The sequence below is a fragment of the Excalfactoria chinensis genome, chromosome 3, assembly GCF_039878825.1.
Source record: "Excalfactoria chinensis isolate bCotChi1 chromosome 3, bCotChi1.hap2, whole genome shotgun sequence".
In the NCBI taxonomy this organism is placed as follows: domain Eukaryota; kingdom Metazoa; phylum Chordata; class Aves; order Galliformes; family Phasianidae; genus Excalfactoria; species Excalfactoria chinensis.
The window spans coordinates 6,095,131-6,120,226 of record NC_092827.1 but is presented as its reverse complement, the minus strand read 5'-3'; the positions used below and the strand labels follow the sequence as shown (position 1 = coordinate 6,120,226).

General features: G+C 43.2%; 1 protein-coding gene across 1 annotated transcript in view; it reads left to right on the top strand.

Annotated features, from left to right (window-relative positions):
* The window catches only part of FKBP1B (FKBP prolyl isomerase 1B), a 41,296-nt gene extending 16,915 nt beyond the window's left edge, over positions 1 to 24,381 (top strand). The window contains exons 3-4 of the mRNA XM_072332042.1: positions 21,406 to 21,518; positions 23,677 to 24,381. Of these exons, the coding sequence (XP_072188143.1) occupies positions 21,406 to 21,518; positions 23,677 to 23,805 (242 nt within the window). The 3' untranslated portion in view covers positions 23,806 to 24,381. The remainder of the gene's footprint in view (positions 1 to 21,405; positions 21,519 to 23,676) is intronic.
* Positions 24,382 to 25,096: the final 715 nt, after the last annotated feature.

Here is a 25,096-nt window from a genome sequence, read left to right as displayed (position 1 = left end):
TTTAGAGTTGGAGGCTTTCTGTTGGGTATTAAAATGGACTGTAAGTGACACTGTAATAGTAGAAAAAGATGTAAAAAAGACTACAGGTGATAAGAAGAAATAAATACTTCCTAAATAAGGGATCTCATTCACATTGACACACAATAATAGGGATCACTACCTAAAATGGTCCCAAGCAAATAATATAGTTATTTCTATTTCTGTGAAACCTTTTGCTCTTACACATAGGACCTTATAAAGAAGGTAGTCTGCACATATAGATAAGAGGATTTTGTCAGAGAAGCAACAACACTGACAATATCCTGGAGAGTGGTGGCTGATTATCAACTGAATGCAAATCCCAGAGCAGCTTTTATGCCAAAAAGCTGACTACAGTCCATGAGCATACATAAACATGAGGAACAGGGAGGAGGTTCAGGGCATCGCACTCCTATGGCTGTTTTGAAAAGAGGCAGCTCAGTTTTGTAATCCACAATTCAGGAAAGAGACATGAGAATGGTGGAGGGGTTGGGAAACTGGTTTGTTCAGAAGAGGTGAAGAGGTGTTTTGGGGAACACGGGGAACAAAGAACTCATAGGATGACTAAGTTGTTCTGTTAGTTCACCAGGGCATCTTAAAATGTCATGGCTGGAAAGTGATATCTTACAAGTTCACCTTAAAATAAGGCATTTGTTTGAACTGGAAATAATGATTTATAATTGAGCATCGGTCAATAACTGTGGCCAGTTCATCACCCCAAAACATACTTAAATCAGCACTAGTTCAAGAAGGTATTTAGTGAAAATCCTACAGCCTACACTAAAGTAGGAAACCAGATGAAGAGATTGCAAGGAGCGTTTCTAGTATATAAGTGCATTAACTGATCGCTTTGTCGTGTACTTTGGAAGCATTGGTTGCATGCTCTTTTAATGCTCTTTCCCTTATGTAGGTCATTCCTGAAAGTTTCAGACTGTTCCTGGATATATGGCTTTTAGGGATGGGCTGACAATTAGTCTGACTTCCCCAATAATACTAACATTGGAGCTTGAGCTCATTTGCTTCTCTAGGCTTAATCAAGTCAATTATTTTTCCTTTATTGCGTTTCATTTTTTGCTTCCCCAGGGAATTGATGTGCTTTTCTGTATAATGATGCAGGTAAACCACAAAATGGAGCTGATAAATGTTATCTGCTTTTTCAGCTTCTCCTTGGCTTTATAATGGTCAGAAAAACGCTCTGGTGAAATTTACTGTCAGCAGAGGACAGTCAGCGCTCTGCAGGGGATGCTCTGTATCATGAAAAATGAGCTGGTACATAGCTCTAAAGCTATTGGCCTTCTCATGTATTCTGGTTACCAGCCTGCACCAGGCACCCTTAGAATTGGTCACTTCCCTAAAAAGAACTCAGAGCATATTAAAAAGTGATTAACAAGATGGTTAATCGATTCTAGGATATAGTATTACGATACCCCCAAAGCCATTTTCTGTATGTAGCCAGAGGGCTTAATTAAGTTTTTACTTCCACTTTGGGTGATATGATTTTTATTAGATAGCTCTTCACGTGCATAAAAACCAGAACGATTGCATTAAAACAGATGGGTACATAATGTCAGGGTCCTTCAGTGCAGAGATCACTCAGCAGAAACCTTTGTGCTATAGATGTGGCCGGATCGTTCCTTTGGTAAGCGCTGGTGAGCGTTAGAAACACCCAGCATAAGACTGCAGCCACCACTGGAGGGGAGGCTCTGTGTCACCATCTGCAATGCACAGAAATATTTGCAGTTCAGAAGACTGACAAGCCAGCATGCTGCTCGGGGTAACTAAAGCCCTTTGCACGAATCCCCTTGCCACAATCACGTCTCATTTAATTGACATCCCCACCAGCTTGCGGTTGCGGTTTTGGGTTGTTGGTTTTGTTTCTTTCTTTCCTCTAAAATTTGGCTGAGCTCGCTGGAAAACCCTGCATTACCAATTCTAACACTTCTGCTGTATTCGGGAGCTAATTTTAGCCTGGTGAGGCATTGTCCTGCCTTCAGTCCTGTCCTGTGCGTCACTGCATGCCCAGCACTGGGCTCCCGTGTGCCGCGGGCCGTATCGCATTACCAGAAAACCCTGCGTTGGCAAACGGCTTTCACAGCTTATGCTGGTAAGTGTACCTCAAGGCCATCTGTGTATGGTAAAAATAACAACAGCCATGGGGCTGCAGGGCTGTGGAAAGGTGCAGCAGAAAGAAACAGAGCCATGATGTCATTGGGTGCGTGGTTGTGCGGCCGGCAGCGTTGAGTAGGAGAGGTGCAGGCCATGTAAGTCTGTGGGAATGCTAAGCCCAATAATGCCTGCACGTCTTCCCCTGCGTAAACATGCAGAATAAACAGTACAAAAAGTGAATTTCTTCCTCGTCTCTAATCCCAAACTATCTTTCCTTAGTTTAGAACCGTTGAAATACTAAGTTCAAGCTTGGGGTGAGCACAAATATCTTGAAGTCCAGTCATAAAATACAGCCTTATCCTGTTAATAGTTTTGGTATCAGATTTTTCAACTGTAGTATTTTAAGCAGACAAAAATGCCTTTCTTGAATATTTTTAGAGGGGGGGTTTGAGGGGGGGAATAGGGCTATAGATCAAACTAAATGTACAGCAACATGTCTGTGAAAGAACATGGACTCATAGAATGGTTTGAGTTGGAAGGGACCTTCAGAGACCGCCTGGTTCAACTCCCTGCAGTGAGCAGGGACACCCACAGCTCCATCAGTGCTTACAGCCCATCCAGACTGACCTTGGCTGTCTGCAGGGACATCCAGCACCTCTCTGGACAACCTATGCTAGTGCTTCTCTGCTCTTATGGTAAAAAAAACTTCCTTATATCCAGTCTAAATCTCACCTCTTTTAGTTTGAAGCCATTCTCCCTTGTCCTGTTACAACAGACCCTCCTCCCTTTCTTCTTACATCCCCCTTTCAGGTACTGAAAGGTTGCTCTCAGGGTTCCCTGCAACCTTCTCTTCTCCAGGCTGAACAGCCCCAGCTCTCAGCCTGTCCTTACAGGGGAGGAGTTCTATCTCGTGGATCATTTTTGTGTCTCTTACCTGTAATGTCATGCAACGATAACTCTCAAAACAGAATCTCAGGATCATAAGCACGAACCCACCAGTAAGCCCTGATTGTACTGTTCATCAGTCGTGTTTTGACTTCAGCAATTGTATTCTTCAAGTATATATTTGTCATTATTTTCCACACAATGCAATCATCCTTTATTTGTGTTACAGTAACCCCTAGAGGTCCCAATGGAAGGTTTCATCATGCTACTTACAACTGACATAATAAGGGTCGTTTTATTTAGTGTCTGTGTTTCTCTGTACCCCAGTGCTCATGATTCATCATTTCTTTTGTCAGTGAATAGTGAGATAGTGAGCTAGGAGGCTGACAAGGGCAGAAATAAATTTAGATTTACAATAACTGATGTGCCTTGTGAGCAAGTTCAGCTAAGGAGGACCTCCATCTGTTCGATGGGCATTGCTAGGTCAAAGCTGACTCAGAATCAGTATTTATGAACACTCTTTCAAAAGGTAAGCATAAATAATAATAAACGTCTTACTAATACACACATTAACTGATGGTTTCCACTTACCAGTATTTTTTTAAACATCTATACCCTGGCATTGAAAAGAATAGTACTTTAAATATCGTTGGCTCGGGGTTACGGCTGCCTCTTGTGATGCACTGTGTTCTTTATTCGAGACAATAAGATTATGTGTATGTAGACATGATAGGATTTGCAGTGTTCCTGCCTGTCCATTTCCTCATTTTTTAAGAACTGGGTTTTAAGTGATAAATGTTGTGGGGGTTTCCACACACTATTGCAGCTCAAGTTGCTGACCTTTCTTAATGAAGTGTAGGAGGCTGTGGTAGTTATGCTTTATATCTGTCGAAAGCTGAAGAAAATGCTTGGAGCTGAACTGCCTTAAGAGTAATTTAGTTGAAATCAAAGAAAATAAATGCTCAGGTGCACTTGAAATTCCTGCAGTGTGGCCACTGTGTCTTTAGACACCTGAGTATCTTCAAATAGCTGCATGTTATGCTGTGCTTACATGCAAAAAAAATGATGCTGTTTGTAGTTAGCGTTGTGTTTTCTGGCATGAGCATCTTCATATATATCATTTATTATTCATAGAGTCATAGAACGGCCTGGGCTGAAAAGGACCACAATGACCATCCAGTTTCAACCCCCCTGCTATGTGCAGGGTTGCCAACCACCAGAGCTATCGAGAGGAACTTCTATACTCAACCAGGGATTTTGTATGATAGGAAGTGTGTGTGAGACCAGGTGCTGAGTTCTCCTATCCTAGTAGACGTCAAGTTTTTAATCTAGTTGATACATGCGGCATTCTGTATACATTTGTTTTGAAGAGAAGGTTGCATGCTGCTCTATTGCAGTGTTTCTCAGCTTTTACTGGGCATTCAATGCTATGAGTCATGGAGTCAGGGGAGTATATAGCATATCTGGCTACATTAAATGAACATTGCTCCCATTTGGCTTGCAACTTGAAGTACTTATTAGTTTATCTAATAAAGATTTTGACTGGCCTTTATTATGCCTATGCGTGCGTTTCACAGGCTTAGGAGACGTGGCACATTCAGCCTCCAGCTCCAGAGGATCTACAGAGCAGGAGACAAGACAAGCACATTGCAGCTCCTGAGCAACACCCGGGGCCATTTCTACCTTTCAGGAGGGGCTGGGAGCAGGACGGCTGCATGAGCCATCGCTCCTGATCACAGCTTTGCCCTGCAGGCAGTCTGCAGACAGCCGGGTCGGGTGCACTGAGGTGCCTGGTAGAATATTAAAGTGCCAGACAGATTCAGACATAGAGTCCCTCGGGTTGTGCCGGGGGTTGCTTCGCCATCTGAATATAGAGTAAGCCTGATCCAGAGGGCAGCCTTTGGATGACCCCAGAGTGCAATGTGAAAATACCCATGGTCTCAGAGAACAGACAGCTCTCTAAGCTGGAAAGTCAGGTCGAAGATACACTGCTGTGAAGGAGAGAGAGAGAAAGAGAGCCATTTCAGCTGAGGAAACATCCATGACCTCTATACGCCCCAGCTACGATTCTGTAGCTCTCCACTGGTGATAATCCATGTTGGCTCAGACCCCAGCTGGGATCAGCCAGGTCAGCTCTTGCTTCAAGACTTTTGACCGGGGAGCAGAAATACAGCTCTGAGCGCAAGGAAACGAATGAAAAAGCTTTAGAATGAGGCTGAGCGAGGTGACGTGTGGCTTGGCAGTAGCGGTGCCGTGCATGCACACAGCTTGAGAGCAGCTTCCTGACCGCACCGCCTGCATTGGTGCAGCAGAATCCAGGCTGCTTATCAGAGCGTTTGCAAATCTCCACTTGGCTCTAGAGCCAGCCATAGAGTTTGCTACTGGCCTCACAGGGCAAATTATAGTTTCTTTTATTTGCTCTTACGTTGGACATAGGGAGAGCCTGATGACAAGAATGTTCAGGGCATGATTTAGCTTCTGCAGATGGTCAGGACGTGCCAGTCGAACTTCTTGCATGTAGGTGCCAAGGGGAGAGAAGGCAAAGAATTTAGTCTGCACTGTAGAGCAGTGGCAAGGAACACCCCGCTGGTACTCTGCAATGTAACCTCAGAGCTGCACGAGGCAAGTGTTGCTTTGTCTGTGAAGACACTGCGTTGTGTTTGCTTTATGGATCTCCTCAGGCCAATATAGTATTTCCGTGCCTTCTGAAGGCTGCAATTTGGGAGGTTTTTGTCAGTTGTGCTGCTGATTTCATTTTTTTAGGAGAAACGGGTATAGAAACGTGTATGTAGGAAGAAGAGCCCAAGTTGCTTTTGAAATGGTTAAAAATAATGCAATTAAACCCCTGCACCAAGCTACAGCTTGTGACCATTCTTTTCAAGGTCCTTTATGCTGTCCTGCTGCTGCCGTCAACCAGAGGTAGTTCATGGGCTTTAGACATTCATATAAGGGCAGGGACATCAGGATGGATCTTTTGAGTGAATGTAACTGCTCATCAGTGCTCAGAAAGTAAGGAATGAGGCAGCTGTTTGTAGCTGCTATCACAAATAGCAACAGTTTTAAAGATCCTTTCTTTGATTTCATGGCGAGTGCTATGAAGGGCAAGTTCTGCCCTCAGATATACCCCCACACTATAGATATTCCCACTTTTTTTTTCTGATAGCATCATCATTTCCGGGAACAGAGAAAAGAGAATTTGATTATATTGGTATCACAGCGTCATTCAAGAGCTCCGTTGTGCTTAACTCTGCACAAACAAATTAAGACAAACTGTTATTCCCAGACAGCTGAGGGGGGTGAACAGCAAAGAAGAGAGAAAGAAAGGATGCAGTCAGAGACGTGCATCTATTATATTTACTGCCTATTTCAAAGGTACGTAAGGTAAGAGGCCAAGTCAGCCCCTTATATATCATTTCTCTTTGTTGTTAGGACACGTTTGAGTGTTGAGGGGAGCGGAGGTGGCCTCAGAGAGATGCTCGGAGAGAAAGAGAGCATTCAAGGCATGGATTGCAAGAATCAACCCCTTCCGCAAGGTCTCCAAGATCGTCTTGTTTATTTTGAAAGCATTTTAGCCCACAGGCAGCCTCACCTTTGCTAGCTACAGAAGGAGATGGTTACACTGGAGCGCGTACAGTATGAACCGTTGCTATTAATACACCGCTGGGGAGAGGGAGGGCTGCCCAGTACAGTGTGTGTGAAAAGACATCTTGTGCCGGCAGCAGCGCCGTTGAGTCATCCCAGCCCGTCTGCAAGGAGCACCCAGAGCTGTAAAGCCGCCACCATAATCATTATTAGAAGCACTTCAGGCTCGGGCTGCTCTCCCCCTTCAGTCTCCAGCCACTCCAGGTCTGTAAATATTTGTGCTGTCCACACATCTATTGTTGGCACAGAGGCATCAGAAGAAAGTTCTCCTCAGCCTTTGCTTGCATGTTTGGCTTCGGGCCATTGCAAGTTAAACCCTCCACCTCTTGCTGCCCCCGCTCATTCTTTTTCTCAGCGGTCAATGACTCTCTTGAAGATAGGCTGGCATTTCCTGAGGGTGGGCTGGCGCTCCCCCAAGGTGTCCTCATTCCATAGTATGTGCCAGCACAAGTAAACAGAGGGACGGAAGGGTTTTTCTTCCTTTTGTTCACAGCATCCAATTTGTTCCTTGGCACTTTCCCCACTCCCAGGGAAGGATGGCTGGCTCTCTATGCAAGCCACGGTTGGGTTTTCTTATCTTCCTGTAACTATCTGCAGCAGGCACACCACATCTCCAAAAAGGAAGGTGTTGATACAAGTATCTCCCGCTGTCCCTGTCATGACACTGATCCCACTGTTATTTGCACGCTCCCCAAAATGAGAGGAGCAATTTGAATGAGTCAGGAGATCGCTCTTACTCACATTGACGTGGGAGCATCTCAGGGTCATATATATTTCTATTAATACAGGGTCAAACTTGAGTAGGGAGCTCTGGTTTGATGTGCCTATTTTTAGCAAGGGCACAGCAATGCAGCAAAACCAGCCAAATTCAACATAGCTGCAGTTTGCTTTCAGTTTGAGTGAATCAAAGGGACGTGAGTTAGTGGGAACGGTGGGGATGGGTGAATAGTAGGACTAAATGATTGTAGAGGTCTTTTCTAACCTTAGTGAGACTATGATTCTATAAAATAAAATAAGCCAACAGAGTCCTTAAGATCTGGAAGCATTCACTTTATTCTGTGCTCAGCCAGCACACTTACCTAATGGCTGTGGTGAGGAGTTCTGTATAAAGCCTTCCTTCCGCCTGTTGGAGGAAGTGGTGCAAGGATTAGAATGTGTTAATTTTCTTGCTTCCAGGGAGGCAAATCTTTATATACAGCAAGAAGAAAAAAAATAAATCAAGAAATTAAGATACAAAATCTGGAAAGCTGAGGAAATTCTGTTTAGAAGAGTAGAAAATGGTTGTAGGTACTTGTGTGGTGGGAAAAATACCTGTATCTGGAAACTCCTATCTCTGGAATGGCTCTCTCAGAATTCCTTCCTGGCTGGGGCAGATTGCAATGCTCTTTTGACCTTCCCAGGGTTCAGCTGATTTACCCCAGCTTAAAATCTGCCCTTTTGTGTCCAGATAGCAAGGTGACGTAGAACTGGAAGAGATCAGAGCAACACTTCCTAATCTCCATGGAGGCTTCTGAAGCAGATAAAAGGGTAACAATCCTGCTTTGCATTCTTTAACACTTTAGCAGAGCAAGAGGGATGTTGAAGTTGCTCTGAATGAGCAATGATTAGAAAATCCTATCGCCCTGAAATGCAGGTGATGCTGATTTGTGGAAGCAGCCAAACTGAGACGATGCCCATTGCCCTTAGTCTGGTAGCACTGCAAAGATCATATCTAATGGGGTTCTATGGACTGCTGAACACATTCTGGGTCAGGTACGGTGTTCTGCTGGCCACTGGAACAAAGCTGTTTGCCTCAGAGTAATAACATAGCTGGGAAGGCTCTCTGCAAACTTCTTATCGTGTGCGAAAATCCATATTGTTTTTTAGGGCTGTGTAAAGCGTTAGTTCATCAGAAACAAAAATGACAAAAATCCCCTCTTTATTAGGCAACATCAAGAGTCAGCAACAACTCGTGGAGCTCACCCAGAGGATGTTTGCTGTTCAATTTGAACATCCCTAGCACATCTCTGAAATTTGAACTAGACATGAAGGCTAAGACAGATCCATTCAGGCAGACAGCCTGGACCTGCAGTCTGTGTTAATGGCAGCCTGGTGTCCTGCTTTTAGCCTGTGCAGCATTTGTAGCACGGCATTTGGAGCAGCCATCGTCTTTGCAGCATCAGAAGCAAGAGCTTTCTGTTGATTTTTAATGCTAGGGCTTAATCTGCAGCCACTGTTAGATTATTTGATAAAGAACCTGACACAGAGCTCAAGCTAATGTGAGAAAATACAACTGTATGGATCTGCACATGCAGCACTTCTGAAGAATTGATATTGCTCATGTGTTTATTGGGGATAGATAGTCACAGTTCACCTTTATGCTGCACTACAGCAATATGTGCATTGCTGCCTTTTCTGGGGCGATCAGTGATCTTCCTTGCTGATACAATCCTATAATTTCCACTCCCTTCTCATTCTTCTTGTCTCACTTAACACAGAAAGACTTAAAAACAAAAATGGGATCGTTTGATTCCTGGTCAACAGCATCCTGGGAGAGCAGCTTGGGTTGCGCCACTGAAGAAGTTGCTACAAGATGATGCCATATGACAGTAGGCTGCAAAACAAGGCATGGTATTGCAGCAGCTAAACATGGCAGTCTACACTGCACCAGTATGTTGGTGCTGTGGTCCTGCAGAGCAGTTTCATTCAAACAGATGCAACTGAACGCTGCTTGTGTTCTGGCCTCTTGCAGGATGCATGGTGCCTGCATTATGCACATCACTGTCAGCTGTGGTCCTTGTTCCTAAAATGATTTCTCTGCCTAATGCAGTGTTGCAGTCCAAAGAAAGCTGGTTTATAAGGCACTTGACACTACTTTCTTTTAAGCCCCTGAGAAAGCCCCGATGAATTTCAGATGTGCTGTGCAGGAGTCTGGTGTGATAATCTACAAAGTCAAGAGTTCAGATTTTTGCAGAAGAGGCTGTTTACATTCAGGAAGCCACCGTTGTGCTAAGTACAACTCTCTGGGGGGTTTGCTGATTCATTTGCAAGCTGTGCAGAAATTTAGATGTAGATTTTGCCTGGAGAATTGGCTCCTAAATACCAAGCAGATTGGTCTCGGAAGCATGTGACAACCTCTCTAAGAAGGCCATGAGAAATGAGTGAAAAAGTAGAGTTCTGCAGGGACAAGTAGAGTTCTACTGGGAGAAGTTAAACCCTGAGGCATGCGCTGCATGTGCAAAACAAAGGATGCTTTGACTTGTAATGGCAGTGTGCAAACAATGTAGAAATACACATGGTTCTCATCGCTGTATTGTCTTCTGGGCAGGTTATTAAGGTGAAAGCAGTGATTCCATGACTTCCAAAGACTGGGCAGTCTGGGTGATCATTGCCCCTGCGAGCTGGATGACTCCCAACTAACTACACAGGCAGCCAGTAAATCTGCGGACTTGTCTTTAGGCATTGAAATGATACACAAAACTAAGATAGATTAACTCCCACAAACCTTTTTCTTTGCTCTGCAAAGCAGGAAAATGGGAAAAGTAGCATAAAGTAATGGAGCTTTGCTGTCACAGAATAGAGTCATAGAATATCTCAAGTTGGAAGGGACCCATGAGGATCAATGAGTCCAACTCCTGGCTCTACACAGATCTACCAGCGCTGTCCAGATGCTTCTTGAACTCTGCCAAACTTGGGGTGGTAACCGCTGTCTTGGGGAGGCTGTTCAGGACCCAACCACCCTCTTGGTGAAGAACCTTTTCCTGATGTCCAACCTGTGTGTTGGCTGTGTTCCGTGATGCTGTTATGGATTCAGCACGCTCCTAACAAACTTCAACTTTCTTTCTTTCTCTTTTTTTCTCCTTATGGGCTCTGGTATCTTGTAGATTGGATGTGGCTGAGCAGCGTGTCACGTTAAATAACTGGAAAGAAGATGTTGTTCAAGAACTCCCCAGACCTCATAGGAGTTGAATTTAAGTAGTTCCTAAGAGTAATCTGAAAACAAAACAGCGTACTCTCAGTGGAAGGAAACGTTTCAGATAATCAGAAGGCACTTTTTTCATTTTTGAAAGCACAGTATTTCACTTTTTCATTCCATTTAAGCCAGAACTGTATTTTCTTTAGAGTTTTGCATAAAATTGAACGAGACAACCCCTTATTTTACTGCAGAAAAAGACTGTGGTCATGATGTGTGTATTTTGGCTGTTGGATCGCTAGGAACAGATATTTATGTACTTCATATACTAAGTTACTCACATAGGATGCTATTTTTTCCAGTTCTATTTACTAGGATGATGAAAGATGGCCTGGCTTGTGACAGAAAGCTGCTTGGTCTGTAACAATTGCTGTGAGTTATGCTATATATTTAGCAGCTCTGTTTTTGCTTTTACAGATGATAATATTGCATGTTTCAATGTCTGAAAGCATTGCTGGTGTGATAATATATTTGTTTATATAACGGTTCACAGTTAGGTAGTCTCTCAACTTGTTTGTCTTGCTTTCCACTCTTGTGCTGTTGAGGCCAGTGTTTGCTTTTGTTATTTGTGTCTATGGACTGTCTACTATTTTTATTCGTGGCGTCTAACCTGGTTTAATTTACAGTGTCTTTTGTTTACAGCATTCCTAAGCATGAAAATGCTTCTTGGAAAAGTGCTATAGCCTATGCGGTCTGTTGTTGCACTCCTACTGAAGTCAAGAATGTTAGTAAACGAAGTAAGGGCAGATTCTATACAAGATTGCTACAGTCAATCTAACAAGTCCTAGCAGTGAGGATCTAGGTTTTTGCCTTTCCAACATACCTCCCTACTTATTTCCTTACTCTTCTGGCTTCATCATACTCTGCTCTTCCACCATGTGGGTTCAAGTGAAGGTGTAGAGAGTGACCCTGTTGAGTGGTTGATTGTCTGAGAATACCATCAGAGAAGGTGAAGAACACGAGTTTATATTCAGACCTGAGCTGGAGTTGAATGTGTGGTGCTTTTGGCAAGTGCTTGAGGTGGAAAAGGTGGGCAGAAATATTCTTTCTACCAACTACCTTTCAAAAACAATGAACCCTTCTCAACTTTGTCCTTGAAACTGGATTCGAAACTCCAACTCCAAAGCAGATGATGATGCTAAATACTATGAAGAGCAGAAAGTTGAGGCTCTCCCTTGTACTCATCTTGCCCTACTGGTTGACTGCAAGCACTCAGTGCACAGTCTTTCTGTACCTCACCTACAAGGGTGTGTTTGTCCCCACTGGCTCTATAACAACCTTCTAGTTGTTTTTCTGTCATGTCTGTTAACTCTACAGGGGGACTCACAAATAGGTGATACTTGTCTGATTCTCACCTTATTCCCTGAGATGTTTCCCCAAAGACACTTATTTTGTGTTCTCCTCGCTTCTTCCCTTCACTAGTCCAAGACTTGAGTGGCTTGTCAAGTAGATGAAAATAGATACAGGCACTTGGAAATTCCTATTGTTCTTCATAGAGACGACTGTCTAATGTCCATCGGAGCAATGCCTGAGACCCATCTGTCAAGATAGCAGCTGTCACTTTTTCCATGGTTTGTTTGTAAGATCACAGGGATCAAAACTTGGAGATGGAAAAGACCTATTTATAATAAACCGTGCTGTTAATAGCTCCTTTCCACTGAGGCTATGAAGATATTTTAAAGGCTTACTGAATGAAGCCTTTCAGGATTCCTAAGGCAAAGTATATTAATTAATAATATTATTCTTGGATATGCCAGCGACTGTCTGACCTTTGGGAAACCGCAGCCATCATTTCACAGGGAGTAAAATCAATCTAAGTTATACTTACGTAGCTGCCCAGTGGTTGAACCTATTCTTTTTGACTTAGAGCTTTTTGTGCTGATCACAAATCAACACCACTCTGTTTTCACACAGGATTCTGCTCTGGAGAGCAGTTCCAAGTGCATCATTCAACTTAGCTTTAAATTAATGTGATCCAGGTCTTAACCTGCTAGATATATTCTTGTACTTTCATTAACATCGGGACAACTGTGCCAACTTAACACCACTGGGGATCAGCAGCAATGGAAAGGATGGACAAAATCAGGAAACAAACGTGACAAAAGGTGAATTTCATGGCTAATGTTTTTGCAGAACACTCTCAGAGTTTACAACCAGAGGCGTATTTGTGACCCTGCTATGGTCTGCCTTGGAGCCCACAAAGCTGTTTACACTGAAAACAGTACTATAAAAATACTGTTTTTTGTGAAAGAAGGTACATATTAGTGAGAAGAGCAAACTATGCTTCTATAGACAGCTCTGTTCCTTGGATGAGTATTGCTCATAAACCTTTCTACAAGAAAGACTAGAAAAATAACAGTGTCTGAATAAGATGTTCTTCACTGGAGTGCTGCAGCAAATGATAAAGGCTGTTTGCCAAAATGCTGTTTTTAATCTGATCTTAATTGTAGGCTGCACTCTGACAACATAATGAGGGTTACCGAATACATAACTTGTTAATAAATCCTTTCCTGTGTTCACTTACATACTAGAACTGACTTCTGTCTCCTAATATTTATACAGCGTGTTTACTGTATGTGTTACTATACAGTAGGAGACTTCAGGTAGATCTGCAGTCACTGAGTCTAATGGACTGTGGGCATCAGAATCCATGGGAAGGATTTTGGTGTGCAAAGCAAAACCAACTCGGGTTCAGACTGCATTTTCTCACTTATTTTGACTGTGATTGAGTCATTTTGGGTGGAATCCACAGCAGCTGCCTTTAGCTATCTAAATCCATGATCTGTGCACACCAGTAGAGAGCAAGCGGCATGTAGATAGCTGTCCTTGCCCACTCTTGACCGGGGTGCGTGTTTGCTGAGTGAAACAGCAGTGTGTTTCACCTGACCGCCCTGCAAAATGCCCCTGGTGTGGTGAGCCCCACTGAGCCCTGTTATCAAATTAGTGCCGGTGAAGTCATGTCTCATTTTCCCACATGGAATCACAGTCGGGAGGAGACGATTCCTCAGGAGTTCTCCGAACACTTGTGAAGGGAAAGGTCATTACATAATGCCAGCCAGGAATGTCACGGCACACCTCGAAAATGAGACGCATTACAGAAATGTCTGGCCAGTCTGGATCAAAAAGTCGCAATGCCAAATAAACCATTTGACTTTGGCATCATGTATGTTTTGTGGACGCACGAGATGGGGGTAGAACTGCGCTGTCTGCCTCTGACTTATTTAGAGTAAATGTAATCATGGCATATTGACCATCCCTTCTTACATGGCATAGTCAGCACCCACTTCAATAAACGGTGTTTATAAATATACTCCTTCATGTTCAAATTTGCTGTTTCAAGGTGTGTACAGCCTCTTAATGCCATGCCCTACCAGAGGTGGGTAGATAAGTTACTACCTCTAGCCAAGGAAACCCAGAATCACAGGATATCCCAAGTTGGAAGGCACCCACATGGACCAAATGCCCAACTCCTGGCTGCACACAGGGCCACCCAGAAATCAGTGTGTTCTCTGTGTTGATCAGCGTTGCTCTGAAAAATTAGGATTTCAGAGCTGATTTTATTCAGAATGAAATACAGGCACATGCTGGAAATCTAGATAGTTGAAAATCAAAGAATGTCCTGTCTGGAAACAGTCTGGGCCATGAAAACCACTGCTGATGGAGTGTTGTTAGTGGTCTGTGCTGGAGTGGTTGGCAAAGTGGTCCTAAGGGAGGAATTAACCCCATAGTGGTCATTTGTTCCCAGCTTCCTTCAGGAAAAAACTTGACCCAAAATCTTTCCCTCGTGTGATCACATGGGCAGTGTTGGTGGTAGGTGGGTGGTTGGAATAGATGATCTTGGAGGTCGTTTCCAACCTTAATGATTCTGTGATGATTCTATGATTCCACTTCATTAATTTTACTGTCCTAATAAACTAGACTTGCTATAATTTGTATTTTTTACCAAGTTGTACTTTATGTGTTTGGGTGGAAAAACATCTTCACATTCCAGTCACGCTCTTGATTTGCTCTTTGTGCATCTTGGCTGGTGCCAGAGGGCAGTGGCAGAAAGACCTGGCCTGGCCAGGAACAGTCCCTGTCTTTCCTGTGTTGCAGGGTGTGGTGCTGAGGGGCAGAGATGCAGAAGGGGCCAAGGATTTCTGTAGTGACGTGTTCTTTCCAAAGCACTGCTTTAGACATCTGCTGTCTCAGTCATTAGCGCAGCCAGACTGGCCTGATTCTACAACGCCTATTCAAATGAAATTTGCCTTCTGCTGCAGAGCATGTATATTTTACAGCTCTGTTCTATAACGGTAACAGAATCAGAGCCTAAAGTGAAATGTCTGCGTTAAAGTAGCGGGGTACCAGAGGAATTGTTTTGTTCTCCTTACTATTCACGTAGAATATGCTTATTGAACCTTATAGCTGCCTTGAGGGTAAGTCTACTTTTCTCTTTTAAAAGTATGCAGATCCACAAAGCCACTAGAACAGAGTGATGCCTTTCAGTAGAGTGAGCTAGACAATTGCATGCAACTTTGCTTGGCTGTGAAGTCAAGCTAAGTGCAAGGCTCAGTCATACTGCCTTGTAGTTGCACGCAGCGCTGACATATAGTTCACGGTAATGCATTATTGAGCAGTTGTCTGTCGTGTCTTCATTGCATGGTGTCAGCTGTGTAATAAATAATGGATAACATTGCTCTTACCCCACATTAAAGATATATGAGTATATAATACATGAAGAAAATGCAGCAGCAAGGCATCCTGTGCTGAAAAGATCAACCGTTCCAAAGTACTCTGTGGCAACTGGAACCACAAAGTGACCACCACCACCATTTCCCATTTCTATACTTTGAGTGTGTGATGGTTTGTCATGGCAACAAATGGCACGCTCAGACCATTGCTGTTGCTTTCTAAATGGAAGAAAAATTGCTGTAAAGAGCTGATGTGCTGCAGTGCTGCACACCCAGGTCTCTCCAGTTATTATCCCTGTAGACTGAAAATTCCCTTAGAAAGGTCTTTTCTTTCTTAAGTGGCTGTCAACTGTCACAAAAATACAGTCTAAGCAAATCCTTTTTCCTCGGAAGACCATTTTTTGGGTTAAGGATAGGAAAAGTTTAGGGGGAAAAACTGAGTTTGTATCCACAGTGATGTTAAACCTCTGTTGTTGAACTGCTCCCCTGGAAAGCCACGCTCCCCTCCTTAAGTCGATGCCAAGATCCTGTACAGGACACGGTAAGATGTCTCGCTGTGCAGACATCCTGTAAGAAGCAGAAGCTTTCTTCAGCTTACATTCAACACTCTTTTGTTTCCATTACAAGAATAATAATCATTTCTGATGATAAGTTTTTTAATCAGTAAAACTGATGAGGCAGCAGATTTGTTCAGGGAAGGTGAGTTTGTGAGTCAAACCAAGGAGATGGGAATGGAATGGGCTGTATGGTTGTTTGGAAGAAGGCACACAGCCAAAGAAAACACTACAGGTTACTGGAAGCTGTTATTATGGCAGAAAGGTGTAAAACAGTGTACTGCGTGTTGGGGTAATAACAAAACAACTGGAGATGCAGGAGGTGTGAGATACCCGGCCTGCACCGTGAATTCTGATGGAATGATCTGAGGAGCCAGAGGCATGTTAGCTGCTCCAGGCATGTCCCTGGGGATGAGAACAACAAGGCACCAACTGTTTTGACCCAGACAAGCGCTGCCCAGATCTCTTCCTTTAACACTAAGGCACAAAGACAGAGAGAAACTGATAGAAAACCGCAAGTTTTCCAAGTGCATTAGACATGAGCTGCAACCACAAGGTAGGGGGAAAAGCCACTGAACACAGTGGAGCTTTTCTGCTTTACTACAGTGTGTCAGAACAGAATAGTAAAGAAAACTGGTCTGTTATAACGTGGAATGTGAAAAACACCAGTAAAATCAGCAGAGTTCTGCTGGTGTAATCCAACCAGATTTGTGCCTTTATGGATGTGTTTTTTCTGCTATTATATGTTTGTGCTGAACTCCACTTTGCTGAACTGCATCCACCTCTATATGCTGAGAAGGCCGTATGTATATAACACTGTATATGTTGATGTGGTTTCTATACAATTTCTAGAAACATCCCATTAAGTAACATCTTAAGTAACATCTCAAAGTTTGTTTTAATGATATTCACAGACTATAAGTGGGAAAAATCAGAATTTCCAGCCTGTGTGAAGTTGTCCTGACAGCCTGTTGACATGTTTTGACATTAGAAACAATATATTTTAGGCAAAAAGAAATAAACTTGAGATTATAAATTCTTAGCCCACAGCAATACTAACTAGAGGAAACTCTGCTTCCGACAGTCCCAGTTGCTCGAGTCTCTGTAAACCAACTAAAGGACACGTTTATGGTAGCACAGATTTATCACAAGGCATAATTGGAGAGGTGATCCCATTAAGAGCCATCAGAATATAGTCCCTGTCCTGAAGAACCCCTGGTCTACATAAAAGGAAACAGGATAGCATCCTAGAAACACCATCTGAATATCTGCCCTTCCTTCTGATACCAACAAATATACAGAAGATTGCTGTCTTCAAGTACATGCATTGAGTTTACTTTCTGTATTGGTAATTGTAGAAGAATAAGGGAATTCATGACGTCTGTTTTTTGGAAGTCACTTGTTCAGTTCATCCCCTTAATACTGTTGTCAGGTGAGTGGATCCCATTGTAGACAGATAGTAAAACCAAGGGATTTGTCCTGGATTACAATCTCTGATTCCCAGAACATGACAACACTTTAAAGACAAGCAACTCAGCAAACACTGGAGCTGGGGAAGCCTGGGATGCAATTTGGTCTGCTTTGTGTAGAAGGATGTGTCAGTTAATGCCTCCTCCTCTGGGCCCTCATGAGTTAATTCCTTAGAATTCATGTTGTCAACTTCTTAACTTTTTTTGAAGCTACATGAGAATATCCTTCAATTCCAGGAGGTCACTGAAGTTATAAGGTACATATCTAGATGGGAGAAATCATCCTTGGTGATACCAAGGCTGGATGTGGCTCTGGGCAGCCTGGTCTGGTGGTTGGACACCCTGCACATAGCAGGGGGTTGAAACCAGATGATCATTGTGGTCCTTTTCAACCCAGGCCATTCTGTGATTCTATACCGCTCTTTCTCCACTGACTGTAGAAGTAGCCCAAGTGGCCAGCCAAGACACAGCTTCTGTCTCTGAGATGGCTGATGTAAGCAATAGAATTCATCGTGCCTCAGTTAGACCTCTTTAAACTAGCTTCAGGCTCTAGATTTGACATGATGTCACGGAGGGCTTTCTGTTCTCTCTCTCTCCGTCTGTCTAATTTGTAGATAAGAGTCTGAGCGTAGCTTTGGGTATAGCTTTGTTGGAACCATAGGTATAAATCAGGTGCTTAAGTAGCTGGGTTCTTTAAGCTGAGAATAATTCAGCTGGGAATTCAACCAGCCACACAACCAGAACCCCTAGTAAAAAGAAACATAGACTGCAGCCTGGTTATGACATTCCTATTTCTCCTAACTTCATAATTTAGGTTCTCTGGTAACAAAAACGAACCCCTCTCTTTGTAGAAGCTTTGTAGCCAGATTTCTTTCCATGAAATACATAGGTCATTAGGAACCCCACTCCTCTGCCAGTCTTGGTCAAAACTGGCTAAAAGACTGAAAACACATTTTCTTTAACCCTCTCTCCTTAGGGAATGGTCTTACACTGTGTGGTCTTAGCTGAGGTTGACGGACCTCAGAGAGGTAATGCATAGTGAAAGAGTAGTGCAGGCATGCGTATCCCTGCTCATTTTCCTCAACAAGATAATTTGCCCACAATTTGATCTTCTTCAGTTTCAATGAGCCCTTCTGCAGCCACCTGAGTTTTAGCACTGATTTGTCGATCAGGACACCCTGTAGATAAGAACATTTCCTAATCCAGACGAAATTCTGACAGATGAGTTTGTACAATTAATTATTCTTGTACAGTAGTTGTTACCTCTCAGAATCAAAAGTGAGGCAACTGTAACAAACATATAAGCTGCTTGGTGTCCTTGCTCAATGCAGCCTCTTGTTGATTGCCAAGAGAGTTTTGACTTTGCAAAGCCATGCCGTTGTTCATTCCTGAGTGTGGTTTTCTTTGCCTCCCTGTTGTTAGCTAGATAAATACAGGTGCTTGCAGGCTGAAGATGGGCATCCATCTTTGTCGAAGAATATTAACCAAAACAATTGTTTTCACAGAAAGAAAACCAATTGATATATTAGCGAGAGAGAAAACAAAACATAGTGCTGTTTTAGCACCCAGGAGACCAAAGAACCAGTTCTTAACTTTCAGGAATAGAGAGATAAAAAAGATAGGCTTCAAAGTTCAGATCTAAATTCAGATCAGAACTTCTCCAGGACACATGGAGAGTCTGACTCATTTCTAATCTCGATGTGCATTTAAAGGGCAGTCATATAAAAACTGACCCTCTTGTATTCAGTGAATACAGATACACCTGACTGCCTGAATCCCAACTTGCAAAGAGGTGGGGTGATGGCAGGGGAGGTTGCGTGTTTTGATTCATTGCTTGATGAGCTTTTATCCATTGCTGACCATAGGAGGTTACTGTAAACAACTATCTTTCCCCCTAAAGCCTTGTTTGATAGGCTTTTGATGGGGAAACAAGTCAGGTTTGGTGTTCTATGCATTAGAATAGGAAGCTCTCCAAAGAGCGCATTCTGGTTCAGTTTAACGTGTGGTATACAGTAATGCATCAGACCTTTAAACTAAGTATTTTAGTAGGATATAGTTTCAAAAGAGACTAAAAACATACCAAAGTTTTGAGGAACTTTGCATCTGAGCTGAACTTCCAGAGTGAGGCTATTTTATAATATCTTTATCTACCTCCTTGGGCTGCTGGGGAGAACAGTTAATGTTTGCATACTACTTTGAACTTGCAGAATGTAATGGCACTACTAAGATTTAATATTTAAACTGTTAAATGTTGAAATTCTCTAATGGTCTCCTTCCATTTCATAGAAACAAAAGATTTTCAGGTGCATTTAATAATAAAATTGCTGTAAGAAAGGACCACTATTAAATGCGAGATCAAATAGTTCCGAAAGGATTATATGACATGCCCTAGAGTTCTCCTTGAGCTGCTTCGTTCTGCCTGCCCTTCTCCATACACGTGCTGTTTTTCCACCATACAGATGAGCTTGTGTTTGTTTGTAACTGGATGGCCTCATGCAGGCTGCTTTGTGACATCCCATTTGGCATGGAAGGGGTTTCAAGAGATGACTGAGTGGATATATTGCAACATATGGGAATATACTTGAGTCAGAGCATACATAAAATACATTGCTATTCTACTGTTAATAAAACTTCAGGAATGTGACAAGCAGTAATGGTGAACACTGTGAAGTGTGCCTTCTGGGCAGGTTATTCCATAATCACAGTATCACAGTATCGTGCGAGTTGGAAGGGACCTTAGAGATAATGACTTCCTAAGGCCTTATACAGAAACACACACACTTCTCTGAAGTACAGAATTAGGCGTGCTGGACCTGATGAACAGTTAAGTGGCCCTAATATGTCATTTGTGCAAGATATCCAGACATAAAACCCCACTTGAACAACCAAATATTGTATTCTTGTTACTGCAAATCTAGAATGCCACCGCCTGTGGTTTAACCACTAACGTGTTTGGAGACATCTGTGCCTGAGCTGGCTGGTTGGACTTCCTTTGTATTCATTGCAAAGAAATAGGCACAGCTAGGATGCAATTCCTTAAGTCCTATTGTAGATCCCAAGATTTGGTTGGATGAATTGCCCCCCCCCCTAAGTACTTTCTCTTCTGACTTGGTTATAGAGGGAAGCAGAGAAATTAGCTCAAAACCAGCAGGCTACATCTCAACACAAGGAAGATAGGTAAGATGGATCCTACCCTTCAGGTCTTTGGTTTTTATTCTGGCACATCTCTTTATATTTACATTCTTTAAATAAGACACGTGTGCCTTTTTTTTAGTTGTTTGAACAATAATGAATGATTTTCACTAGGAAAAAAAAAGAAAAACTATATCAATCTGGTCTATTAATGTAACAGCTATAATGAGAAGAAATCAGGAAGACTGTATGTTTCATATTGAATCATAAAGGTGGTATTTCTCAGCATTTTCTGTCACAGCTGTGCTTTATTAAATTGTTTGCAACTGGAAACAGTCTCAAATATTGGCTTATTCACAGGCATTTCTTTTTACAGCACCTTGTACAGTAGAGTCATGGTACGTGTCCAGAAAACTCTGGCATTACAACATTACAAAGAAGGTATTTATTCTCACATGGAAATATCTGCTCAGCCTTGCAATATTCAGAATGTAACGTTTGGAAAAAGCAATTATCAATATTACCCTTAAGGTTAAAGTTGTTATAAAAATCCCTTGCTTGAAACAATAATGAGAATAGCTCAGGATGTAGAGCTCTGTGAAAGCTTACCCATTTGCTGTGGAACCTGTGTACACATAGGTAAGTTGAAACAGTGTGTTGGGTTCATCAGAATGTAAGGTGTTCCTGTGGCTGTCTTGTGGCTGGATGACAAGGGAAGGAAATACCACTTCTAACGACTCCTAATGGCAGAGAGTTGGTTTTGTGACTTCTGGTTAATGACTTGTGGTGATGATGGTCCTGCACATTGGCCCTCACCCTGCTCTGATGTTTTCTCTCTGTTCCCCTTCACCATTTTAAAGTGAAAATGGACATAAGCTTGTGACCAAGACATTAATTTTTCACTTCTTTCTCCCGTACTCCCCAGCACTTAAGTTTAGATGTTGCTCAGATTGAAACTGTGTCTCTTCTTTTGGCAGGAATGCTACAGAATGGAAAGAAGTTTGATTCCTCCAGAGACAGAAACAAGCCTTTCAGGTTCAAGATTGGCAGGCAAGAAGTCATTAAAGGATTTGAAGAAGGTGTTACACAGGTACAAAGACATGATGCTGGCTCAATTTCCAACTGGGTGAAAGATGTATTAGGGCTTAGTGTCCAGTGCAATGTTGACAAGAGCAAGTGGAAATCACAGTGTCAAATCCTAAGTGGTTTTCTTAATGGTCTTAAAGTTGTTCCAGGGAAAGTTTAGATTGGATACCGGGGAAAGTGTATTTATGAGAAAGAAGGTCAAGAACTGGAACAGGCCGCCCACTGCAGTGGTGGAGTCCTCATCCCAATTTAAGAGATGTGAACATGGCACTGAGAGACATGATTCAGTGATGGGGCTCAGGAGCTGAGGTTGGTGGTTGGAATTGATGATCTTGAAGGTCTTCTCCAACCTGGATAATTCTGTGGTTCTGTTCTGTGAAAACGTGGCCCATTCAAGGACAGTATTTCCTGTAGTCCTCCACTAGCTGACTAAGACTAAGACGCTGACTAAGACTAAGACACCTCCTGCTCACAAGGCTTTACCTGAAGTATGCATTTGAGAAAGGAGAGGCAAGATCCTCTTGCCAGATGTCAGTGTGCATGTAAGTCTTGCTTCTTCCAGGGCTAACTACTGCACATAAACCACAGTGACCTCTAAAATGATCCAGGTGGTGGTATTTTATGAAGTGGCCTCTATTCAGCTACTCAATAAAAAACCAGGCTGTCGTTTTTGACAACATCTACGACTGTGCTGCAGATTTTGACCCTTATTGAGTAGGGCACCGTACTGCACTGTTAAACTTTTATGACTTCGTACTCTCAGCTACAAAACTTAACATTCAGCGAGCAGCCCTAAGACATGAAAAAGGAAACTGCCCTCCATTAATTACAGCTTGAGTGCCAGCACAGTAAAACCCTGAGAGAGCCACACAGAGCAACTCCATGCCATCTCTGTGGCGTTTCGTCTGCAGTGATTGTGAGGACCCACAGTGTGAGGAGGGCAGTCGAGGTGCTCAAGTGCAAAAGTTACTCCGTTTCTGACTTCTGGAGCTCAGAATAGGAGGAAATAGCTTCAATATTATTGACAGGAGCAAATTCTTACACTTAAATACAGAGAAGGAAAGGATGCAAAATGAGAAACAATCCAGTGATGAATAATGCAGCCAGGCTTGTTTGGAGAGGTAAGGAAAAGAACGTGGTTTCCAGCTCCAGAAGAAAGAAACACAAGCGTATCCTTCTCTCCAAGCAGAGAAGGATCAGGTCCATCTGAGGAATCCTGGAGTCTGAAAAATATCCACCTTCTGCTCTAACATTTAGGTGGCACCCTTTGCTATTTGCTTTGCAATAATACCTAAGGAGAGCTCAGGGTCCCCATTGAAATGCAGAATCGCTGGTCTGAATAGAGGAGAACAACAAAAGGGTTTCAAGAGGGCCAGCAGCAGGAATGCTTGCAAATAGTTCCATGATTTTTCATCCACCTGTTGTTGACAAGGAGCCCCACAAAGAGAAGGAACCCAAAAGTGCATTTAAGTTCACTTGGGGTTGCTTTTATCCCAGTCAGAAGCCAGTGCAGGTAAAGCTCTGGCAGCAAGCTCTGGGTGAACCGGTTTTGTCTCTGCCTTGAACAGAGACTCTCACCAACCTCCGGTCTCTTAATTACTCGCCTAACTCTATTCCAGCAGTGTGGCCACACGCTGCCCTCCTGCTCCTCCTAGTGGATCGCTACGTTAAACTCGTGGCTGCCTCCTTCCACCTCGGGGTTTTTGAGGGTTTGGGGAGCGTGACTGACACAAGGCACATGGGAAAAGGCAATTCACTACGTCGACCTTGGTTTATTAGACCTTGGTGAGATGGCAGCAGCAGCTGCTTTTCTGTGCTCAACTTCTGACAGCTCGAGGTTGCCCCATGCTGAAGGTCTATTGGTGATGTACCAGCTATCTTACTGGCAGGGACCCACCAGAGCACCAAACCCTGCAGAGACCAGGGAGGTTAATCTACTCTCACACCTTCAGCTGCATTCTGCAAATGCTGCCTTAATGTGAGGGAGGTTGGTGGCCCTGGCTGTGCAGTGGGGTTGGAATGTGATCCTTTCTTGAAGAGCTAAAAGATGAATTTGATCATCCTGAATATCCTCAGTTCTGTAGGTCTGCCACATCATTCTGGCTTCCTGCTAATGCTGTGTTTTATCTTGTTTTCTTCTATCTCCCCCATCCAAAAACCAGATGAGCTTAGGACAAAGAGCAAAGCTGACCTGCACACCTGAGATGGCCTACGGAGCCACGGGCCACCCCGGGGTCATCCCTCCCAATGCCACGCTCCTCTTTGATGTGGAGCTTCTCAGGTTGGAGTGAGTCTTCTAGTGGGAGCTGGCTGGAGGCACCTCTCCATAACCATCCCTTCTTTCTCACCCTCCCAGCAGCGGGGGGAGATCTTCACTGGAATCCTAATCTTCCTGCTCAAGCTGTCATATCAGTAGCGCCTGCCATTAGGTTTCTTAAGCCTTTCTTTCTCCTTTCTTCTTAGACTTTGTGGTGTCCATATTTGCCTTTCATTGGAAGCTTTGCTTTGGGCAAGATGTCTGCCGTTGTAACATTCTCAAGTTGTACATTTTATTTAATCTGCATGTGATGAGAATTCACAGTGATGATTGAAAATATATATAAATATAAATATATATATATATATATATTCCTTATTGAAAAACCACTGCCTTACTGTACACTTAAACCAAGAAAAAGAAAACAAAACACAAAAGGTGCTCAAAAACTCCAGTGTACGCCTTGTACATGAACGGGCATTAGCCAAACAGAGTTACCTGCGCTGCCACTTTTCTCAACTTGTACGTTCTGCTTGCTGCTGTTTTAAACAATACTGTCTCATTTAAGAATGACGTATATATATAAACAATAAAACCTTGATACTTTACAGTTTCTGTTTTCTTTCTTCCTGCTTTCCGTCGGCCATCGCAATTCATTTTGGTGAATGTTCTCCAGATAAACGTGAAGAGAGGTTGAGGGAACTGGGCTTTAGTTTGGAGAAGGCTCCAGGGAAACCTCATTGTGGCTTTCCAGTACTTGAAGGGAGCTTATAAACAGGAGAGGGAATGGCTGTTTGTGAGGGTGGATGGTGATAGGACAAGGGGGAATGGTCTTAAACTGAGACAGGGGAGGTTCAGGTTGGATCTTAGGAGGAAGTTTGTCACCCAGAGGGTGGTGACACACTGGAACAGGTTGCCCAAGGAGGCTGTGGATGCCCCATCCCTGCAGGCATTCAAGGCCAGGCTGGATGTGGCTCTGGGCAGCCTGGGCTGCTGGTTGGTGAACCTGCACACAGCAGGGGGTTGAAACCAAATGATCACTGTGGTCTTTTTCAACCCAGGCCATTCTATGATTCTATGATTCTCTTTTTACACAAAATATGCATTACAGGGGTATTCCAGTATTTCAGTACAGGGGAAATCTTAAGCTGTTGGGGCACATCCAGAGGAGGCCACTAAGATGATCAGAGGGCTGGAGCACCTCTCCTATGAAGAAGGGCTGAGGGAGAAGCTTGTTTAGCTTGGTGAAGAGAAGGCTCCGGATAGACCTCATTGTGGCCTTCCAGTACTTGAAGGGAGCCTGTAAGCTATTTGCATCATTTTCA